Source organism: Halichoerus grypus, chromosome 10 (genome assembly GCF_964656455.1).
Source record: "Halichoerus grypus chromosome 10, mHalGry1.hap1.1, whole genome shotgun sequence".
Classification (NCBI taxonomy): Eukaryota; Metazoa; Chordata; class Mammalia; order Carnivora; family Phocidae; genus Halichoerus; species Halichoerus grypus.
Window position 1 is genome coordinate 48792984 of NC_135721.1, and position 18056 is coordinate 48811039.

Consider the following 18056-nt stretch of genomic DNA (forward strand, 5'->3'; position numbering starts at 1 on the left):
CTAGAAGGGCCAGAGGCTGGGCGTCGTAGGGCGCTCTAGCGATAAGTGTTGGTTACGTAAGTGTCGCCGGATTTTGGTTGTGCTTTCCTCTTTGAATATGTAGAATCCTTGTTGAGCCCGCGTTACCCACTAGCCCTCATTCCATCCCCCCTCACCCCGAACGCCAGACCAGGGAATACAGTAAACAAACATTTATTGAACCATGACTATGGGATAGGCTTACGTTAAATAAGCACTTGGTGAGAGATCTCATAAGCCCTTCCAGTCCTATCGAGTTGGTACTGTTATCATGCCCATTTTATAGACGAAGGAACTGAGGCTGAGAGGTTACGAAGGTGTCCAAGGTCACAGCTGTACGCTAAGCAGTAGAGAAGCAGGCGTGGGCACCCGGCACCTGGCCCCAATGCCCGTTTTCTGGCTCTGCGCTGGCCACAGCCTCCTCGAGGGAGGGGATCACTAAGCCGCGTCCCCAGCGCCTACCGACAGAGAGCGTGCAGGCACTGGTGGAACTGGGCAGAGGACGAGCGGAGCGGAGGTCGCGGGAGACCACCTGGGCGCCAGACGAACGCCTTCCCAAAGAGGTGGTGAGGGGGAGTAAAGCACAGTTGGGAGAAGCAAATCGTCGTCTTGCTAGGCGGCCGCAGGGAAGATCCGGCCGAGATCGCATCAGCTGACGGCCCCGATTTGCCGCGGCTGAAGCGAGTCCAGAGGGGTGCCCACTTCCAGTTCGCTTTCCTCCCCGGCCCGCCCACCAGCCCGCGCGGCCCTGGAATCGAATCCAAACTAAGAAATGCTGGGGCTCGGGTTGCTGGGGGGCGGCAGTTGCTGTTAAGAGTTTAGACCAATCAGCCCTCGGCTCCACTTCTCTCGACCAATAGGAAGTGGGCTAAGGCGCAGAGGCGGAAAGTGTAGCTACACGAACAGGCATCAGAGCCAATCAGCCGTGGGCCTCGTTCCCGTCCGCCAACCAGCAGTAAGAGCGGGTCTGGGGGCTGGAGGCCAGAGCAGCTGTCAGGCTGAAGTCCAGCGAGCTAGCGCGGTGGGGCGGCTGGAGGAAGCGCGGCGCCGGGCCGGGCGCTGGAGATGGTCCCCGGCGCCGCGGGCTGGTGTTGTCTCGTGCTCTGGCTCCCCGCGTGCGTCGCGGCCCACGGTGAGCGGCAACGGGCGGGGCTGCGGGGCGGGGCGGGGCGGGGCTGGCCCTCTAGCTCGCTCGCGTGTCGGCCCGGGAGTCACGGGTCACCTTGGGGACCCCGCGAGTTCGGGGCAGGGCAGGTCTGGGGATAGGCGACTGGACTGCGTGTGTTGCTGGTCCCCAGCGACATGAGCAGGGTGCGGCCTGACGCTGGCCTCAGTCCTCAGCTCCCCACGTCGAAGCAAGACTCCTCTCCACGCCCCCAGTAGCGCCGACCCAGATGGCTGAAGGGGCGACCAGAAGGAACAAGGGACAGCTAGAGATATTACAAGCTGGAGATACGTATGTGAGCACTCACGTACGCATACGGGAGCATACATTCTTACACGTGGGCTCACATGTACAGGCACACACGTACACACACAACCTGTTTGCACCTGAAGGAGCACATAAACATACACACCCATACACACACATGGGCACATACGTATACCCACACTTGATTTACACAGATCAGCAGATGCAAAGGCCAGGCAAAGATGTATGTGGGAAGGAGGAGGAGTTTAGTGTTAAAGAAGGCTTCTTGGGAACGTATCTGTATCTGATGGGAAGTCCCCACTCCCAGGATAAAAGGCTATAGAGCCCAGTGCCAAGCCAGTGGGACTCTATCTGGTGGCTGTGATTTGGGCAGGAGACAAGGACAACTAAAGCCACAGTCAGTCCTAACCCTGACACACAGTAGCGGCTTGATAGTTAGTTGACTGACTGCTTGACCTGTGACAGCAGCTTCCACACTTCCACATTCCTCAATCTCTCTGGGCTGAGGAAACCAAGGATTCAAATCCAGGTAAATATTAAACTTTGGTGCTGAAGAGAAGATCCCAAACCCCAGAAAAATCTGGTTGTTCTGAAAATTCTCTTCCTCAGTGCAATGGAGCTGAAAATAGTTGTTCATTCCTTCAACAACCTTTATTGAGCACCCACATATCCTAGCCGCTGTTACATAATGTGGATACAGCATTGAACTAAGCTACAAAACTGTGGTTCTTGCCTTAGTGGAGGAGACAGACATTAAAAAAAAAATTACGCATACTGTATAATTACAAATTATGTTGAAAGTGTCAATGGAGAAAAAACTGATTTTGAAGGGGCATGGGGGAGAGCAGTGACAGGGCAGAAGGTTTCTCTAGGAAGTGATATGTCAGCTATGACCTAACCAATGAGTAGGAGTGAGCCAGGTGAAGAGGTAGAGCTGGGGTGGGGTAAGGGGAAGAGGCCTCCCACATAGAGGGAACGGTTGCAAGAAGACTCAGAGAAGTGAAGAAACTGAAAGGAGGCCAGGGAGGAGTAGATGACGTTGTAGCAGCCAAGGGCCAGATGGAAGAGGATCCTGCAGACCACAGTTAAAAGTTTAGATTTTATTTTTAGCGCAAAGGGTAGTTGTTGAAGGGTACTGGAGCCATAGGTGTGGTGACCTCATCATATTTGCTTTATGGTATTTTAAGAAGCCCCCTGGCTGTTGTTTGGGGGAATGGACGGTAGAGAGCAAGAATGGAGGCAGATAGACCATTTAAGAAGCTGGACCTGTGAAGACAAGAAATGATAGTGGCTGGACAGCGGGCATGGCAATGGAACCGGAGTGAACTTTGAAGTTCTAGTGAGAATCGTTTTATACTCAAGCCACCACAGCTCCACCTTGAAACTCTCAGGTCCACTTCAGAGCAAAGATGGATTCATCCTGAGAGAGAGAACACAAAGGCTCTCATCTTCCTGGCTCCCTGTGCAGCAGCAGCTGCAGCTGATCTCTCTGGGATTACTAACCCTCTCTGCATCAGCTCTGTCCTCCCCAGGGCAGAGCCCATCTGTCTCACCCACCTGGAAGACTCACTTGGCCAAAGCTAGGTCCCTGAGGCCAGACTATAGCCAGCCCCATTGAAGAGAAGGGGTCCATGATCTGAACTTGAACCAGCTTGTTCCCTGGAGGCTTCTCACCTGTACTCTTTATCTTTCAGGCTTACGCATCCATGATTATTTGTACTTCCAAGTGCTGAGTCCTGGAGACATTCGATACATCTTCACAGCCACACCTGCCAAGGACTTTGGTGGTATCTTTGTAAGTTCAGGGAGACCCTTTTCTCTCTGATCTTGTCTCCACCTCCATCCGACTAAGTAAGGTGACCCTCTCCTCCCTTCAACCAATACTTGAGTGCTGGGACAGGGAAGGGTGCAGAATCCAACTCTGTCCTCCTGGGGCTGCTGTGCAGGGAGAAAGAGTTTCCAGCTAGCTACCCTTCTGGGTGTAATACAGACTCGGGCACCAGACAGGGACAAGCTGTCTTCTTTGGGGACATGAAACAGTGAGAAACCAAGGGCTCTGCTAGTTCTGTCTGCACTACGTGACTTAAGGCAGGTTACTTCCCCTTTCTGGGTCCATAGCAACTCCCCTACATATCTCATAGAAAGGCAGGGTAGAGGGGGACAACTAGATAAGCCTTTGTGAGAATTTAGTAAAAAATACCTCAGTGCCCAGCATACAGAAATCACTCCATGTTCCCTTCACACTTTGTGAGGAACCAAGAGAATGGGGCTGTCAGCCTAGTCTTAAAACTGGCATGTCTCCTCACTCTGACGTATCTAAATGTCTTTCAGCACACAAGGTATGAGCAGATTCACCTTGTCCCTGCAGAACCTTCGGAAGCCTGTGGGGAGCTCAGCAACGGTTTCTTCATCCAGGACCAGATTGCTCTGGTGGAGAGAGGGTAAGGAGCGGACAGAGACAGGCACCAGAGGAGGGCAGGTGTAGGGTAGATTCTGAGATCAGTGTCGGTGGTGGTGCTCTGAAATAGCTGTTCTTAAATAATTCACATTTTTGATGGTCTTTAAGAAATGTCTTAAGATGATCCATGCCTTTTGACCATTTATAAGAAATTCTCCCTGGTCCTTCTTTCATCCTTCCAGTGTTGACAGTCTGGAGGAGGGCTAGCTAGCACCTTGCCTTTCCTTTGGTCTCATCATCACCTCTTCCAGGGGCTGCTCCTTCCTCTCCAAGACCCGAGTGGTGCAGGAGCACGGCGGGCGGGCAGTGATCATCTCTGACAATGCGGTTGACAATGACAGCTTCTACGTGGAGATGATCCAGGACAGTACCCAGCGCACAGCTGACATCCCTGCCCTCTTCCTGCTCGGCCGAGATGGGTGAGGGCTCCTTGTCTCTGGCTGTATCAGCACCAGGCTGGGTGCCATGACTTGGGGAGGTCAAGGGAAATCACCAGTCCCTTCCCGCAAGCCTCAGTTGGAGGGCCAAGAGTCCTTGGGCCAAACAAGTTGGAGGGCCCCAGTTGGAGGGCCTAGTCCTTGGGCTCTAGAACTCCCAGAGTGATGGGGACAGTGGGGCATGATGGGGTGCTGAGAAAGTGACCATCACCACGTACCTCTCTTCATGCCCTCCCAGCTACATGATCCGCCGCTCCCTGGAACAGCATGGGCTGCCATGGGCCATCATTTCCATCCCAGTCAATGTCACCAGCATCCCCACCTTTGAGCTGCTGCAACCACCCTGGACCTTCTGGTAGAAGAGTTGGTCCCACATACCACCCTTAAAGCAACTCTGGGCTGGGAAAGGAAAATCCAGGAATTCTGCTCTTTGGGATTTGGGGATAGCACTTGGGGACAGGTGGAGCTGGGTAGAGGGAAAAGGCTTGGGCCTTGGCTATGCTAAAAGCCACGCCACGGGCCTTCCCTTCCTCAGGGCCCCCAAACATCTCGTGCTATGGGAAGAGTAAAGAGGCCCCAGAGCTTCTTGGCTAGAATCTGGAACAAAAGGGGCTAAAGGCAGGTGGCCTGAGAGCCACCTGTGACCTGTCACATCCCACCTGCTCCAGCCTCCCCTTCCCAGGGTCTCCTCAGTGTACTTCACAGCAGTTGCTGGTGTTTGAGGAATTAATAAACCCTCACCGATTTTTTAGCAATAAAGCTTCTCATCAGGGTCGCAACTGTGTCCTAGAATAAGAGCACATGGGTGGGAGGGGCCTTCATACTCATCTGGTCCCATGCCCTTATTTTGAGGGGGAGGAAACTGAGGCCCACAGAGGGAAAATGACTTGCCCAAGGTCCTTTAGGACCAGTGCTTGGGCTGCTGCTAATCTTGGATCCCAATACAGCCTGCTTCCTGCTCAAGAACTCAGGAAGCCATGGGTCAGTCCCCTGAGAAGACTCCTCTGATAGCCTGGTCCTGGGGATCCACACCAGACTGCAAAAGACCCTTGCTCTTGGCATTTAGAAACATTTGCACAGCAGAGTGTAGGTGCAGAGTGCAGAGAGGAGCCCAAACTGAGGAGCTCTAGCTCCCATCTCCTGCCATCACCTGGTCTAAAACTATGTGCCTCTGCACCACCTACGTGACTGCTGCGGGCCCCAAGCAGCTTGTCGAATCCTTCTCCACAAAGCATTCCTGCAGAGGCCTGTCACCACTCACACTTTATTGAGGACAGTGGGCAGGCGGGGGTGGGAGGGGGTGCTGGCTGCTGTGAAGGAGTAAGAACCCGACAGGCCTCACACAGCTGGGGCGCCACCCGACTCATGATCTAAGACAGCCTATGGGCTGGGCACCTGCCCTCCCAGAGATCCCTCAGCAGGGGGATGTGGCGCCCCCCTCCCAGGGAAGGTAGGCAACGAAATTGCAAGTGATGGGCTTTAATTCTCATAGCATCCAACCCAAGAGTGAGGGGTGGTGCTAATTGGGGGTGGGGGGGTGGGGGGGGTGGAGTGAGGGTGACACAGTCAGGGCTTAAGTGAGAATATCCAGCCCAGCTCCTCTAGGTTTCTGGAAGACTTCAATGTTCCTCTCTGGAGACCCTAAAGATGGAGATTGAAGCCAGGAGAGCCCCTCACTGTCCCATGTTAAACTGGTCCCAGAGAAACCTCTTGAGCATCCAAATTTAAGGAGCGCAGGCCTGTCATGCCCCAGTGTCAGCCAAGCTGCCGGAGTCCTCGGTGGGAAAGAGTGTTGAGGAAGGGGTGATGATCCCCCACATGCCCCTCTTGAGGGAGGCAGAGGCCTCTTCATACCCCATGTGGCCAGCCACTGTGCCAGGGCCTGAGAGGCAAGGCACAAGGTACAGAGATTCCGGAGTCTGGGGAAGGGGTTAATCTCCACTCCCCCAGATGTCCAAATAGTGGGGGTGACGAGGTGGACAGAAGGAAGTATACCCTTGGTTCAGTGTCCCTGGCACAGAGCCTCCGGGGAGGTGCTCTGGAGGCCAGGTTGCTCCTTCCTGCCTCTCCCAGCAGTGCTAGCAGGAGGCAGTTGCCTTAGCAGCTGCAACGGTGGGAGGTGGGGAAGAAGGTGGAGGCAGCTCACCCCCCTCCTTTCACTTCAGTGCGGTCAGGCCGTCCTCAGATTGCCATTTTGTTATCCCGTCTGTAGCAGGCTGAAAGGGGTGAAGCCTCAGGTGGACAGGTAAACATGGCCATGGGGCCAAGGGGAAGAAACGCTGTTAGGGCCTGACCTTGGCTGCAGCTGCTCACACCCGGAGCGTGTGTGCGCGCGCGCGCGTGTTGTGCGGGGGCAGTTCTGAGAGCCTCGGGGACAGCGCAGGGCCTGAGCCACTCAGCAGCAGTGTCCAGGGCATGAGGTCTGGTGGGAGGTGAGTGCCTGGGCCTAGTGTCCAGCCTCCGTCCTACCCTCCGGCAGAAACAGCTGGAATGGGGGGTGGGGGAGGGGGTGTGTGTGGAGAAAGCAGGCAAGGGGAGTGGGGAGTTCCTTCCGAGCCTCCTCTCTGCGGGGAGGCCCCCTTTTCCTGCAGGGTCTGGGGCAGGGCCCCTTCCAGACAGGGTAACATCACACATCAGTCATCTCATCCCCCAGCTCTGCATCTTCTGGCTCTCCTTCCTCCTCTTCTTCCTCCTCCTCCTCCTCCTCTGAGGTCACATTGGGCTCATCAGCCTCTGCCAGGCATTTGGGGCAGGAACAGACAAACAGATAGTTCTCTCTGCAGGGGATGGGAGAGGGTGGGGAGGGCAAAGTCAGGCAGCCATGAGGACGGAGCCTCCGGGAGCCCGGCCGCCCACCGTAGTCCCGGCCGGCACCTGAGGATCCTGTGGCGGCTGTGACGGCTACGCTCGCGCTGACAGCAGTCTAAGTAGCTGATGCAGATTTCCTGGGGGGCACAGAAGAGGTGGGGTCTGATGGCCTGTGCTCTCCCTTACATGGGAATAGGGCCTCCCCACCTGCTGCCCCACCTCCCGGGAGCCAGCCCTCATCCATTTCCCTGTGCCCTCAGCACACCGCCAGGAGGCTCAAACCGCTTGTGTCTGAGACGGAGAGGGGACTGTGGGTAGCCTCAGGCCATGGTTACAGGGAGTCAATGGCCAAGGTCTGTGGCTGGGGTCAGAGGTTATCTTGACATGGTGCTACCTGCCCTGGAAGAAGAGTCAACCAAGGCTCTGTGCACTGTGCTAACAGCCCCCAAACGCACACATACACCATAGTCCAAGCCACCAAGAGCCATCTCTTGCTTTCTTAGAAGCTGTGGATTTATCAAAAGGTGGCTAGGATGAAGCTGGGCATATAGTTGTCTCTCTGTCATTGCTCTGAGGCTTTCCGGTTATTTTTCGAAGAACTGGGGGGATAGGGTGGGGCTAGAGCATAATCATGGGTAAAAAGATGGCTGCCCTGGGGCATGTGGGGATCAACCAAACAGCCAGAACTTGGGGCTCTAGCCACTGTTGCTCCCAGTACTGAGGGAAAACGTGCAAGGCCCACCGCCCCCCACACCCCACAGCTCCTAGCCCCCTCACCTCTCCTGGCTTGATATCCTCCAAGGCAGTGACATGCAAAAGGAAGTTGTTTTCTGGGAAGGAGGTCTCTGCATTGGGGACACAGCTGTGGTTACCTGGATCATGAGAGGCAAGTCACAAGGATTGTTGACTAACAAAAGTAACAGCCTTGCAGAGCACCGGCTCCCATCCTTCCTTCTTCTCTGACCCCCGCTAGGGCCGTGCAGGTCCTGGCACCCAAGTTTCCCAACTCCCTGTCCAGTGCTCTTTCCTGAAGACCACACAGCACAGGCACAAATGCACTCCCTCTTCCCACCCCCTCCCACCTGCCATCCCTGCCCCTGCTGTCCTCGGCCCTGGGCAACTTGATTCTCCATTGTTTCCAGTATCCCACAAAGGGAGGGATGGGGCTGTGAAAGGAATGGCCACGTCCGACCACTGAACTCAGTCCTGCCACAGTTGAGCCAGGCCCTCTGCAAGCCTAGTTTGGGAGGGGCAGAATGGCCCCATGGCCTGGGAGGGGGGCTTACAGTGAGGAAACCAGAGTGGGAGAGGCTGAGATCTGGAAAAGACAATGGTGTGAGCTGGCTCTGCCCCTCCCTGTCAGGTGCTAAGGAGACTCGCCTTCTAGCCGTCCCAGGCCCTCACAACACTCCCCTCCCAAACCTGGCAGGGCAATGGTGGTGCAAAACCAAGGCTTCCGTTTGCAAGAATCAAAACTCTGTCCTGCCTTAGCACAGGGCCGGGCCCACTGGAAGGTTTTATGTATACACATATATTTAGTCCAGTGAATGAACGAATGAGAAAATGATGGAACGAAAAGGCCCAGGAGAATCCCCAAGGAAGCTCAGACCTAATCCTGCTCCCAGACTCCTCTCCACCAGCCTACAAGGGGCCACCCCTCCTCAACACCGGGACTCACAGCAGCTCTGAAGCACAAAGAGGCCAGATCCTTCACAGTTAAGAAACTCGCCAGTTGCTGTAAGACAGTAATATGCAGATGTTATTGGGGGGCAAAGGAACCCAGGCTTATGAGGATAGCACTGGCTCTCCTGTCTTGCCACCTGGTCACTACCAGTTCCCCTGAACTTGCTTCTTGGAGGCACGAGCTTTTCTGTACATATCACCTTACTTGTCCAGGACCCCCCACCCCCAGCATCGAGCCTCTGTATGGATCTCAGGGTCATGGCTTATCTACGTGTCCTGTGGATAGATCTGAAGCTTCCCATAGGCACAGAGGGATTATCTTCCCCATCCATTAGGTCAGAACTCCCTCAGGGGAAGACTGTGTGTCTGACTGGGGGGCATCCGAGGTTGGGTGAGACCAAGGCTCCATCTCACCAACCTGCCTCGATGTCCTTGTACAGCTGGTCAATGAAGGCGTCCAGCTGCTCTCGGTCCTGAGGCTTCAGCTCCAGAGCGTCACAGGCATGGACCCACTGGCTCAGGGAGCTGGGGGTCCCAGGCATCCATGGGTGGAGAGGAGGAGGCCCAGCTCACAGGGCTCTCCACCTCCAGGCAAGTTAAGCCCACGTCTTTCTCCAGGGAAGGGGCCCATCTTCCCCAACAGACCAAGGACTCCCAAGAGCAAATTCTACCACCTTAGTCTTTCTGACTCCCACCACTGTGTCCAGTCCAGCTCTCCGGCCACAGAATCATACCTTACCCCAACCTAATCCTGAAAGGAGGTGTGCTATCTTCCTCTGTCAATCTCCCACCCCAGCCCTGAGGGACAAGTTCAATAGCTTTGGAACATTCTCTCCTAACCTGGTCCCAATTCCTTGGCCATTGGTCCCAACAAGAGCAAAGAGAGACCGGAATCCATCTGGTGTGAACCACTGTGGGGAGAAAGAAAAATGAGTGCTCAGGTTATAACCACTTGCTTTTCCTCCTGATACAACTCTTCATTCGGGAAGTCTTCTGTGAGTCAGTCCCATCCCAACTTCATACCAAGTCAGCTCTGGTTTAGCTCTCCAAGTAGGAGGTGCTGACCTGGTTGCTCCTGGAGAACTGGAATGAGTAGAAGGCCATTGGTCCCACCTTCCCCACACTCACCTGGCTGAGCGCCTCCTCATAAAGGGCCTCTGTGAAGAGTCTCCGCAGAAGTTCCAGCTGGCCCTGGTTTAGGGGAAGCAGGGAGAGACGTGGGGATTTGCCATTAGCACCCAGGCAGGGCCCAAAAGACCAGGTGAGGGAAGGAAAAAGGGCCAGCTCTGTAGAAGAGCTTTCCCTGAAGGCAAAGGAGGCCCACAGAGTCTTTATTTCCAAAGAACCTTAGCACTTTGGTGGATTGTTCCAACCCAGGGAGGCGAACCCCAAATTCCTCCCAATTTTTTTTTTTTTTTTAAGATTTTATTTATTTGACAGAGAGAGACACAGTGAGAGAGGGAACACAAACAAGGGGAGTGGGAGAGGGAGAAAGTAGGCCTCCTGCTGAGCAGGGAGCCCGATGCGGGACCCGACCCCAGGACCCTGGAATCATGACCTGAGCTGAAGGCAGATGCCTAAGGACTGAGCCACCCAGGCGCCCCTCCTCCCTATTTTCCAGCGCTTGTACCAGGAGGGCTGAGGCAATGTGGCTTGGAATGTCTGTCCTCACCGCCATCTTCCAGGCTCCCTGACCTGGCCTCCGGACCAGCTTGACTCCCCACCTCCTCTCCTCAGAATGAATGTAGGAAGGCCCACCCCAGCTGCCCTTAAAACCCTGCCTGTGCCTTCAGGCAGCTTCTCCATGGAAGTCTGCTGTCTTCAGTGAGAATCTGTTATCTTTGGGTGGGAGTGGGTACTCAGCACATCAGCAGCTAAAATCCTCCTGTTTCATGCTGCTCCCTCACCCTGTGGACCCCCAGTCCTCCGTTTTCCATTATAACTGACTTGCCCATTGCCATCCTATGAGATTCCGCCTTACCATGTTAGGGCGCTCAACCCCTCCTTCCTCTGTCATCACCCCACTTCTCAACTCTTGGTCCATGTTAGTTCACAAAGTTAAATAGTGGCAGGAATATAGGCCCTCTGAATAGATTTTTGGCCCCAGGCTCTAACCCCTTCCTGTGGTGGGAAGGGACCAAATGTGGAGCTCCTGTCCGGCAGCCACAGAACACCCAAGGCTGTTGGGGGGGGCGGATCACAGGAGAAGCCTAACCTTGAATTTGTCCCCCAGGAGTTTGTGGACAATTTCCTCCTCCTCATTGGCTGTTTTATTACAGAACTGGGAGAAGAGCCTGATCCAACGATCTTTATCCTTGGCCTGCAGCAGAACAAATATACTTCAAAGTCACATTCGTATATGCCCGTGTGTGCATGCATGTGCATGCGTGGACTCAGGGACACCCGCCTCCTTGCTGCCCCTTGTGCCCAGGTGGGAGGGTAGCCCATGATTCTGATGCCCCTGCCATCAGGGAAACACCAGCACACATGAGCTTCTCGATAGACCCTTCCTCAGCCTGGAGACTCCTTCCCCCCCAACACCTGCACCCAACCATCTCTCCAGCTGGGCCAGGCTAGCCGGTTCAACACCACTCGGAGAAACAGGAGGATGAGGCTGCGGAGCTTCAATGTAAATAGAAGGGGTTGGAGCGGCTCCTCTCACTTGACACACGAGACACGATCCTGAGAAAGTGGTGCCTGAAAGCTGAGTGCATGACCTGATGCCGCACAGAACGCCCTCTCCTAGATCAGAGTCTCCTGCCAGACCTATGGTTAGCTGCTCCTGATATTTCCACAGCCCAGGGGGAGCTCTGCATCCAAGCAATACTCCCTCTCGAGGTGAGGGGGAGACTGAGGCCAAGGGGCAAACGAGGTCAGAACCGGCCTCCCTGGGAGGGCCGGGTGGGCTCACCTGCTTCACCGTGGCCACCATCCGGGCCATCAACATGATGCTTGCCGTCTCAGGGGGGTAGTGAACACTCCTGGGGAGAAAGAAAAAGATTTGGCCTAGAAATTCCCTCCCTAGGGCGCCTGGGTGGCTCAGTTGGTTAAGCGACTGCCTTCGGCTCAGGTCATGATCCTGGAGTCCCTGGATCGAGTCCCGCATCGGGCTCCCTGCTCGGCAGGGAGTCTGCTTCTCCCTCTGACCCTCCCCCCTCTCATGTGCTTGCTCTCTCTCATTCTCTCTCTCAAATAAATAAATAAAAAATCTTTAAAAAAAAAAAAAAAAAAAAAAGAAATTCCCTCCCTAGTAGCTGCGTTCAGGGAAGCCCAGTCTGACTGCTACAGAGAATCCTTCCTACCCACTCCATTCATAACCAAAGAGAGGAAGTCACTGGCAAGGACGTGGGCAGGCCTTTACATCCCTATGGGCGCAATGGGGCTCTTCCTGGGAGTGTGTAAAATGCTGAGGTTGGTGGGACTGGCGGCTCACATTGAAGGTGATGTGACCTCTGTTTAACCCTAAGATGGAGGAAAAACCTGTGGGATGGCAATTTCCGAAAGATGACTGCCTCTGCTGGTCTCAGGCAGGCAGGCAGAGAGGGAAGATAAAGGGAAGAAGAAATGAAATGCTACCTACCTCCAGGCCTCCTGCAGCTTATTGAGAGGATGCAGGGGGTCGTCCTGGGAGGGCCCCGGGCACAGGACCTGATGGTATTGCTCGGCAGCTGCCAGTCGACATTCTGCACTGCAGTACACCACCTGGTGGAGTGGGTGGAGGTCAACACCCTAGGATCTGGCCACGCAGGGAGGCGCAGACATCCCTCAGTGGTGCTCACCTCCGCTAACTGCGTTCCTTCCCTGAGCAGCCCGAGCAGTAGCTCAGTGGCGTCACGAAAGCAGAAGGCACACGGTGCCCCAGGGGCACGTGAGAGGGGCACCCAGCCTTGTTAAACTATGGGAAGGAGAGAGCTTTCAGGTAGAGAGAAGAGCCCCTGCCAAGCTCCCGGGAAGAGGGCAAGTTCCCACCAGACCTATTTTCTAGACAGTGGGACTGGGACAGGAAGGACAAAATAACTGGAACAGTAACGGAGCCTTCTGAATGTCTTCCCCTCCATCGTGGCTCACAGGGGCCAGAAGCAGGTCTGTTGTCATTCCGAGCAGGTCAGGTCTGTTGTCGTTCCTGTCTCCTCACAGAGGACTTCAGCTAAGGCCCCTCCCCCCGCCCCCTTCCAGGTGCACTCCCTGGGGATGCTCACCTGACAGTGGGGACAGTTCTGGTGGAGGTCCTTGCGCACGGCACACAGCTCGGGGTGAGGCAGAACCTGGCCTGGCTTCCCAGTCAGCCTCTGGGCATTCTCCTCTGCCTTCTCCAGTGCCCGAAGGCAGTGATCACAGGCTGAGGGAGAGAGCCACACAGGACAATGTGAGTGTCTTTAGAGCAGGGGCCATGTTTTGTCTTGTTCACAGCAGTATCCCCAGGGCTAAAAATAGTGGCTGGCACACAGTAGGTGCTCAACAAACATTTGGGAAGTGAATGAACGACTGTGTTAAAGAACAGAAGGAGTGAATAATTTCACATGCATTCCAAGGCAGACTGGTTTTCTTCCCTCTCTGGAGTCCCACCCCTTCTGTCAGGCACTCCCCCCCTTTCCCAATGGGACTTAGTCTGTGGGGCTTCCCTCCTAGCCCCCAGCCTGCACTTTCCCCACATTCTGCAGCCAATTGACCCTCCTTTCATGTTTGTCTCTAGCCTAAGAAAAGTGTGAAAAAAGCATGTGGCTGGAAAAGCTAAGGGCATCCTACTTGCTTCTGACCCCTAACTCCACCTGTTTTGACCAAAGGGCATGTGGCCTCCTCTTGGTGGAGGGCTGCACTTCGGCACAGAGCCCTTTAGCATGACACCCAGGCCCTTATACTCTGGCTCAGACTGAGTTCCACCTGAGCGACAGCGCCCCCAGGGAGCAGGCTGGAAGAGCCCCTCAACCGCTCACTCCCCAAATGCCCTGAGACTAGAGACAAGCATGGCTCTCAGGCACGGTTCTCCAAGGGAAGATGAACTTTTCTCCCAACACCTGAAGTCCCAGAGACATCAGCTAATGTAACTGTCTTCCATGCACAAAGGCAGCTGGGCGCAGCAGCCACGAGGAGTGGACGAGATGTGCTTACCTCGGTAGCGATAAAGTGCATTCCAGAGAAACTGCGCAGCCACCAGGGGCCGTTCTACAAAGATGGTCTCCCCCTTCCGGATCAGTTGTGTGGCAAACAGCCCTTTTCCCTACCAGGGGAGAGAAGGAATAGGATGGCCATAAGGAGAGAAAGAGGACCCAGTTCCAAGGGTTCCCGGAGGGCTGCCCAGCATCACCCCCCACACGCCTCCATCTCAGGAGAGGCCTCTGCCTTGGGAGGGTTCATGGAGCAAGGTCAGCACCCTCCATAACTGCCTCCTCTGGAAATGCAGCTCTGACCTACTTTCAGTCACACTTCTTTCAGCCTGTTCAGAGCAGAGGGACTGGGATGGGGAGGGAGCCACCATGTCAGCCAGAGGAGCAGAATTTTTGGAATGGCCGCAGGAGCGCCGAGGCTCCTGTACCAGGAGCTGGTAATGACAGGGCAGTCTTCTTGGTGTCACCCATGCGCCCCTCCAGGATCCTGGCAGTGATGCTGCTGCTCAGGGTTGCAGAGGGCTCCTATACCACAGAAGAGGGAGGCCTAATTTGGGGGAGAATGTGCCGTATTTCTCTGGTCCGTGAGGTACTCACAGGACCCAGCCAGTTTTCAGTGTTAGGGAAAGGAATGACGAATCCTAGCAGCAACCCTAATACTACCTGCTGTGACCTTGGAGCCAACTGTTTCACTTCTTTGCATCTGTTTTGTATATGAAAAATATTATCATAATACCTACCAGGTAGTTTCCAGGATGCACCTCAGCCCAGGTGAATGTACCTTATGAGCTTTAGCTCCTTACTACTCAAAATGACGTGATGGATGGGCAGCATGGGCATCATCTGGAAGACTGTTAGAAATGCAGAATCTCAGCCCCTCCTTCCCCCCCCCGCAAACAGACCTGCTGAAGCAGAATGTGCATTTTAACAAAATGCCCAGGTGATTCACATGCACGTTAAAGTCTGAGGAGCTCTGGTCTAAAGCACTGTACACATCACATAAGACATGAAGGAGGTGCAGAGGGACTCAGGAGACAGCTTCAGGACCCAGGCAGTTACTGGTCCTGTGGGGCACTTACGCCCACGGTTCACTTAGAGAGGAGGGGTGCTGCCCCTGCTAGCACTGAACTGTCACAAAAAGAGAAAGAAAGAAAGAAAGAGGAAGGAAGGAAGGAAGGAAGGAAGGAAGGAGGGGGAGGGAAGGAGGGATGGATTGATTGACACAGCCATAAATCGCCCCGTCATGTGGCCTCTCAGGTAGCTCCCTGTTTCCTTCTAGCACTGGCACTGTGGCTAGATAGCAGCACCTCCCAAAGTCAGAGAAGCAGGGATGTGTAGACCAGGATGGCCCCGAGCAACCCATGAGCTACAGATCTCAACGCTGAACAACTTTGGGAGCTCCAACCGCAGAGTGGGACAGCTGGAACAAAACCCCTGGCCAAAGCCGTTGGAACCCCACCTCCATGCCTTTTAGCGCTGGACCCAATCTAGCAAAACGAAAAGATAGCCTTCCTCTATGGGACAAAGGGAGATGAACATGGACCCACATTATCCCTGACAATCTCAAATCTCAACACTGGGTAAACAACAATGTCTTTCTCTTTCCAGAGGATGAAATGCAGAAAATATTTAGTAATCAAAAACAAAGGGAACAGAATTAGAGCTGGTTCCTTTATAAAACCACTCATCCCCCAAACATAAGAGTGTTCCAAGAAAAGCAGCTCTCAATAATATCACCAAGAGGCTTGGAGAGAAGTGAACCTGAATGCAAAGGGCATAAACTTGCAAAGATAGTTCCAACTTGAAAAATAAGTTTTAGAAAAAAGTTTGTGCAAAATTCTAAGACTATGTAGTAAATTTTAAAAGCTTTACTAAATGAATAATTTTCTAGGAAAATATAAATTACCAGAACTGAATTCAAAAGGAAGAAAGCCTAGAGAAAGAAGCAGTGCCGATATCTGGCTGACCCACACCAGTATGGCATTCTGGTTGGCATCCATCCTCTTTGGTCAGACACTATCATGTTCCGAATGGTCCTGTCCCTGGCACAGTAGTTGGTAAATTTTTGAAAGATCACTCCTGCCAATATCCAGAGAAGCAATAGAGAAAATAGTCCAAACAACCATGTGAGGCCCCTAGTCCATATGGTTCACGAGCCACCTCTCTCAAGCCAAAGAATAAGTAATTCTCATGCTATTTAAACTACTCAGTAACAGAGAAAAAATGGAAAGCTTCTCCATTTTACCAAAAAACAAGCATAACTCTGATGTGGTAACCTGAGGAAGATAGCACAAAGAAAAAACCTACAGACCCAGTCTCACTTGATGAATACAGATGCAAAAAGCCTGGGACAATCCATCTTGTCACCATGTCTAAGTGGGTATGTGGTCTTCTCCAGCTGCAGATCAGATGTGGGCATGGAGAGGCTGGCCAGCTCGTTCTTCCAGAGGTGGGGTTTGATAGAAGGCTGGGACAGGACAATTGGGCAAGTAGAGGGGCTGATGGGATGAAGTGAGAGGAAGAAGGGAAGAGAGGAGGGGCTGAGAGATAGGGGGTGCAGTGCATGGGAAGGTGATTATCTCTGTGTGCTAGGAGTGATGGAACCCGGACACCATCAAACTATGAGCCGATCAAGGACACCAGAGGCCTGTGTGCAGATAGAGATGTGAGCGGCTGAGGAGGCCAAGGATAAAGGGGAGCTGCTTTATCATGGAAGGAGAGGAATGCTCCAGATGTGTCTGGAGTGGAAAGAAGGCAATGGAAGCTTGGGTTGGGGAGAGCAGGAGGCAGATGACTGACTAGAAGGCTGACATCTTGGGGGGGGGACCAGGGATACACACAGCCATTACACATGATAAATTATTCAAACTCCTCAGTAAACAAAGAAATGTAAATGAAAACAAAGCGATACCATTTTGCACATATAATTTGGCAAAGTTAACTAGGAAAAAAATACTCTGCTGGAGAGAACAAAAGGATGTGTGCACAGAAATTGAGCTCCAAGTCCTTTGACCTCAGGGATGAAAAATAAAATACAACATAAAAGTCCATAAATAAGCAGTTGGTTGAATGCGCTGTGGCCATCCCCTGAAACGGCTCTTAAAAATATTTAGAAATAGGTTTATTGACGTTGATTTACTGCTACATCAAACAGCGATTTCCAAAATTGTAATTCTAATATCCACATATTTGCATAAGTATAGGATTATGAGTGATTTTTACCTTCTCTTTCCTTACATGCATTTTTAGCATTTTTCTACAATTAACTTTTAAAACATAATAATCTAACGACAAAACAAAACAAAACAAAACAAAAATAGTATAACGACAAAATCATGTCACTCCTCTGTTTAAACGCTTCAAATGCTCCCACGGGCTTCGAGCTCTGTTTCAAATTCCTTAGCATTCCGAGGCCTTTCGTGAAGGGTCCTAGCCTCTCTCCACACCCCATTTCCAAATCTCACTCCGAAAGTTCCCTGAGGACCCACGCCTTTTTATACCTCAGTTCCCTCTGCTCAGCATGTCCCCGCCCACCATACCTGCGGCCCAGCTGCAAAGCCCCCCAACATGGCCCGAAAAGCCCGGCGTCACCCTCCCCCCGGCCCCGCCCCGGCCCCGGCCCCGCCTGGAGCAACGGGAGCAGGGCTCCCAGCTGGCGCACCGGGTCCCGCGGGAAGGGGGCGCGCGCACGGAGACTTCGGAGACCCCGGTCCACCGCGTGACCTCCCCGGAAGCCTGCGCGCAGGCACAGACAGGGAGCCCCCGGGCCGCGAGTAGGGACCGAGCCGCAGAGTCCGAGCCGCAGAGGAGCTTCTAGGCTTCGGGCCTGGGATCCCATGGGGCTGTCTCCAAGGCCGGACAGGGTAGGGGGCTCCCGGAGGGTCCGCCTTAGCCTCACCTTAGCGCTGTTTACGAAGCGGACTTCCACGGCGACCCGGGCCCTGCCCGCCACGCCCATGCAGAAAGAGAACACGTCGCACATGGAGGCCGCCATCTTGGGCGCGCCTCCGCCTTTTGACCCTTGACCTCGCCTCGACCCGGAGGCCCCGCCCCCTCCCGGCCCCGCCCCCGGCGTGTGTGTCTGAGGCTGTGAGGGTTTGCGCCCTAGCGAGTCC

At 53.9% G+C, this 18056-nt stretch overlaps 2 protein-coding genes across 2 annotated transcripts; one reads left to right on the top strand and one right to left on the bottom strand.

Moving 5' to 3' along the window:
- The first annotated feature begins 990 nt into the window (after positions 1 to 990).
- On the top strand, positions 991 to 5120 carry PRADC1 (protease associated domain containing 1). The gene is made up of 5 exons (XM_078056406.1): positions 991 to 1150; positions 3145 to 3245; positions 3782 to 3891; positions 4160 to 4327; positions 4584 to 5120. The coding sequence occupies exons 1-5, from the start codon at positions 1084 to 1086 to the stop codon at positions 4702 to 4704; spliced, it is 567 nt and encodes a 188-aa protein (XP_077912532.1). The 5' UTR covers positions 991 to 1083; the 3' UTR covers positions 4705 to 5120.
- On the bottom strand, positions 2536 to 17952 carry SMYD5 (SMYD family member 5). Its single transcript, XM_036073256.2, has 13 exons — positions 17840 to 17952; positions 13946 to 14054; positions 13036 to 13175; positions 12417 to 12538; positions 11748 to 11817; positions 11052 to 11156; positions 9965 to 10027; positions 9677 to 9747; positions 9255 to 9361; positions 8832 to 8888; positions 7931 to 8025; positions 7220 to 7290; positions 2536 to 7122 (listed from the first exon to the last, which is right to left on the bottom strand). Exons 1-13 carry the CDS (start codon positions 17933 to 17935, stop codon positions 6972 to 6974), a joined length of 1257 nt encoding a protein of 418 aa, XP_035929149.1. The 5' UTR covers positions 17936 to 17952; the 3' UTR covers positions 2536 to 6971.
- Between the last annotated feature and the right edge of the window lie 104 nt (positions 17953 to 18056).

Excerpts from the sequence above, each read along its gene's own strand:
- PRADC1 (XM_078056406.1), top strand. The coding sequence starts at position 1,084 with ATGGTCCCCGGCGCCGCGGGCTGGTGTTGTCTCGTGCTCTGGCTCCCC. Across the intron at positions 1,151-3,144 it reads CGCGTGCGTCGCGGCCCACG|GCTTACGCATCCATGATTAT; the intron begins GTGAGCGGCAAC and ends TTTATCTTTCAG. Across the intron at positions 3,246-3,781 it reads AGGACTTTGGTGGTATCTTT|CACACAAGGTATGAGCAGAT; the intron begins GTAAGTTCAGGG and ends AATGTCTTTCAG.
- SMYD5 (XM_036073256.2), bottom strand. The coding sequence starts at position 17,935 with ATGGCGGCCTCCATGTGCGACGTGTTCTCTTTCTGCATGGGCGTGGCG. Across the intron at positions 12,539-13,035 it reads AGAACTGTCCCCACTGTCAG|GTGGTGTACTGCAGTGCAGA; the intron begins GTGAGCATCCCC and ends CCACTCCACCAG. Across the intron at positions 7,123-7,219 it reads AGCCGCCACAGGATCCTCAG|AGAGAACTATCTGTTTGTCT; the intron begins GTGCCGGCCGGG and ends CATCCCCTGCAG.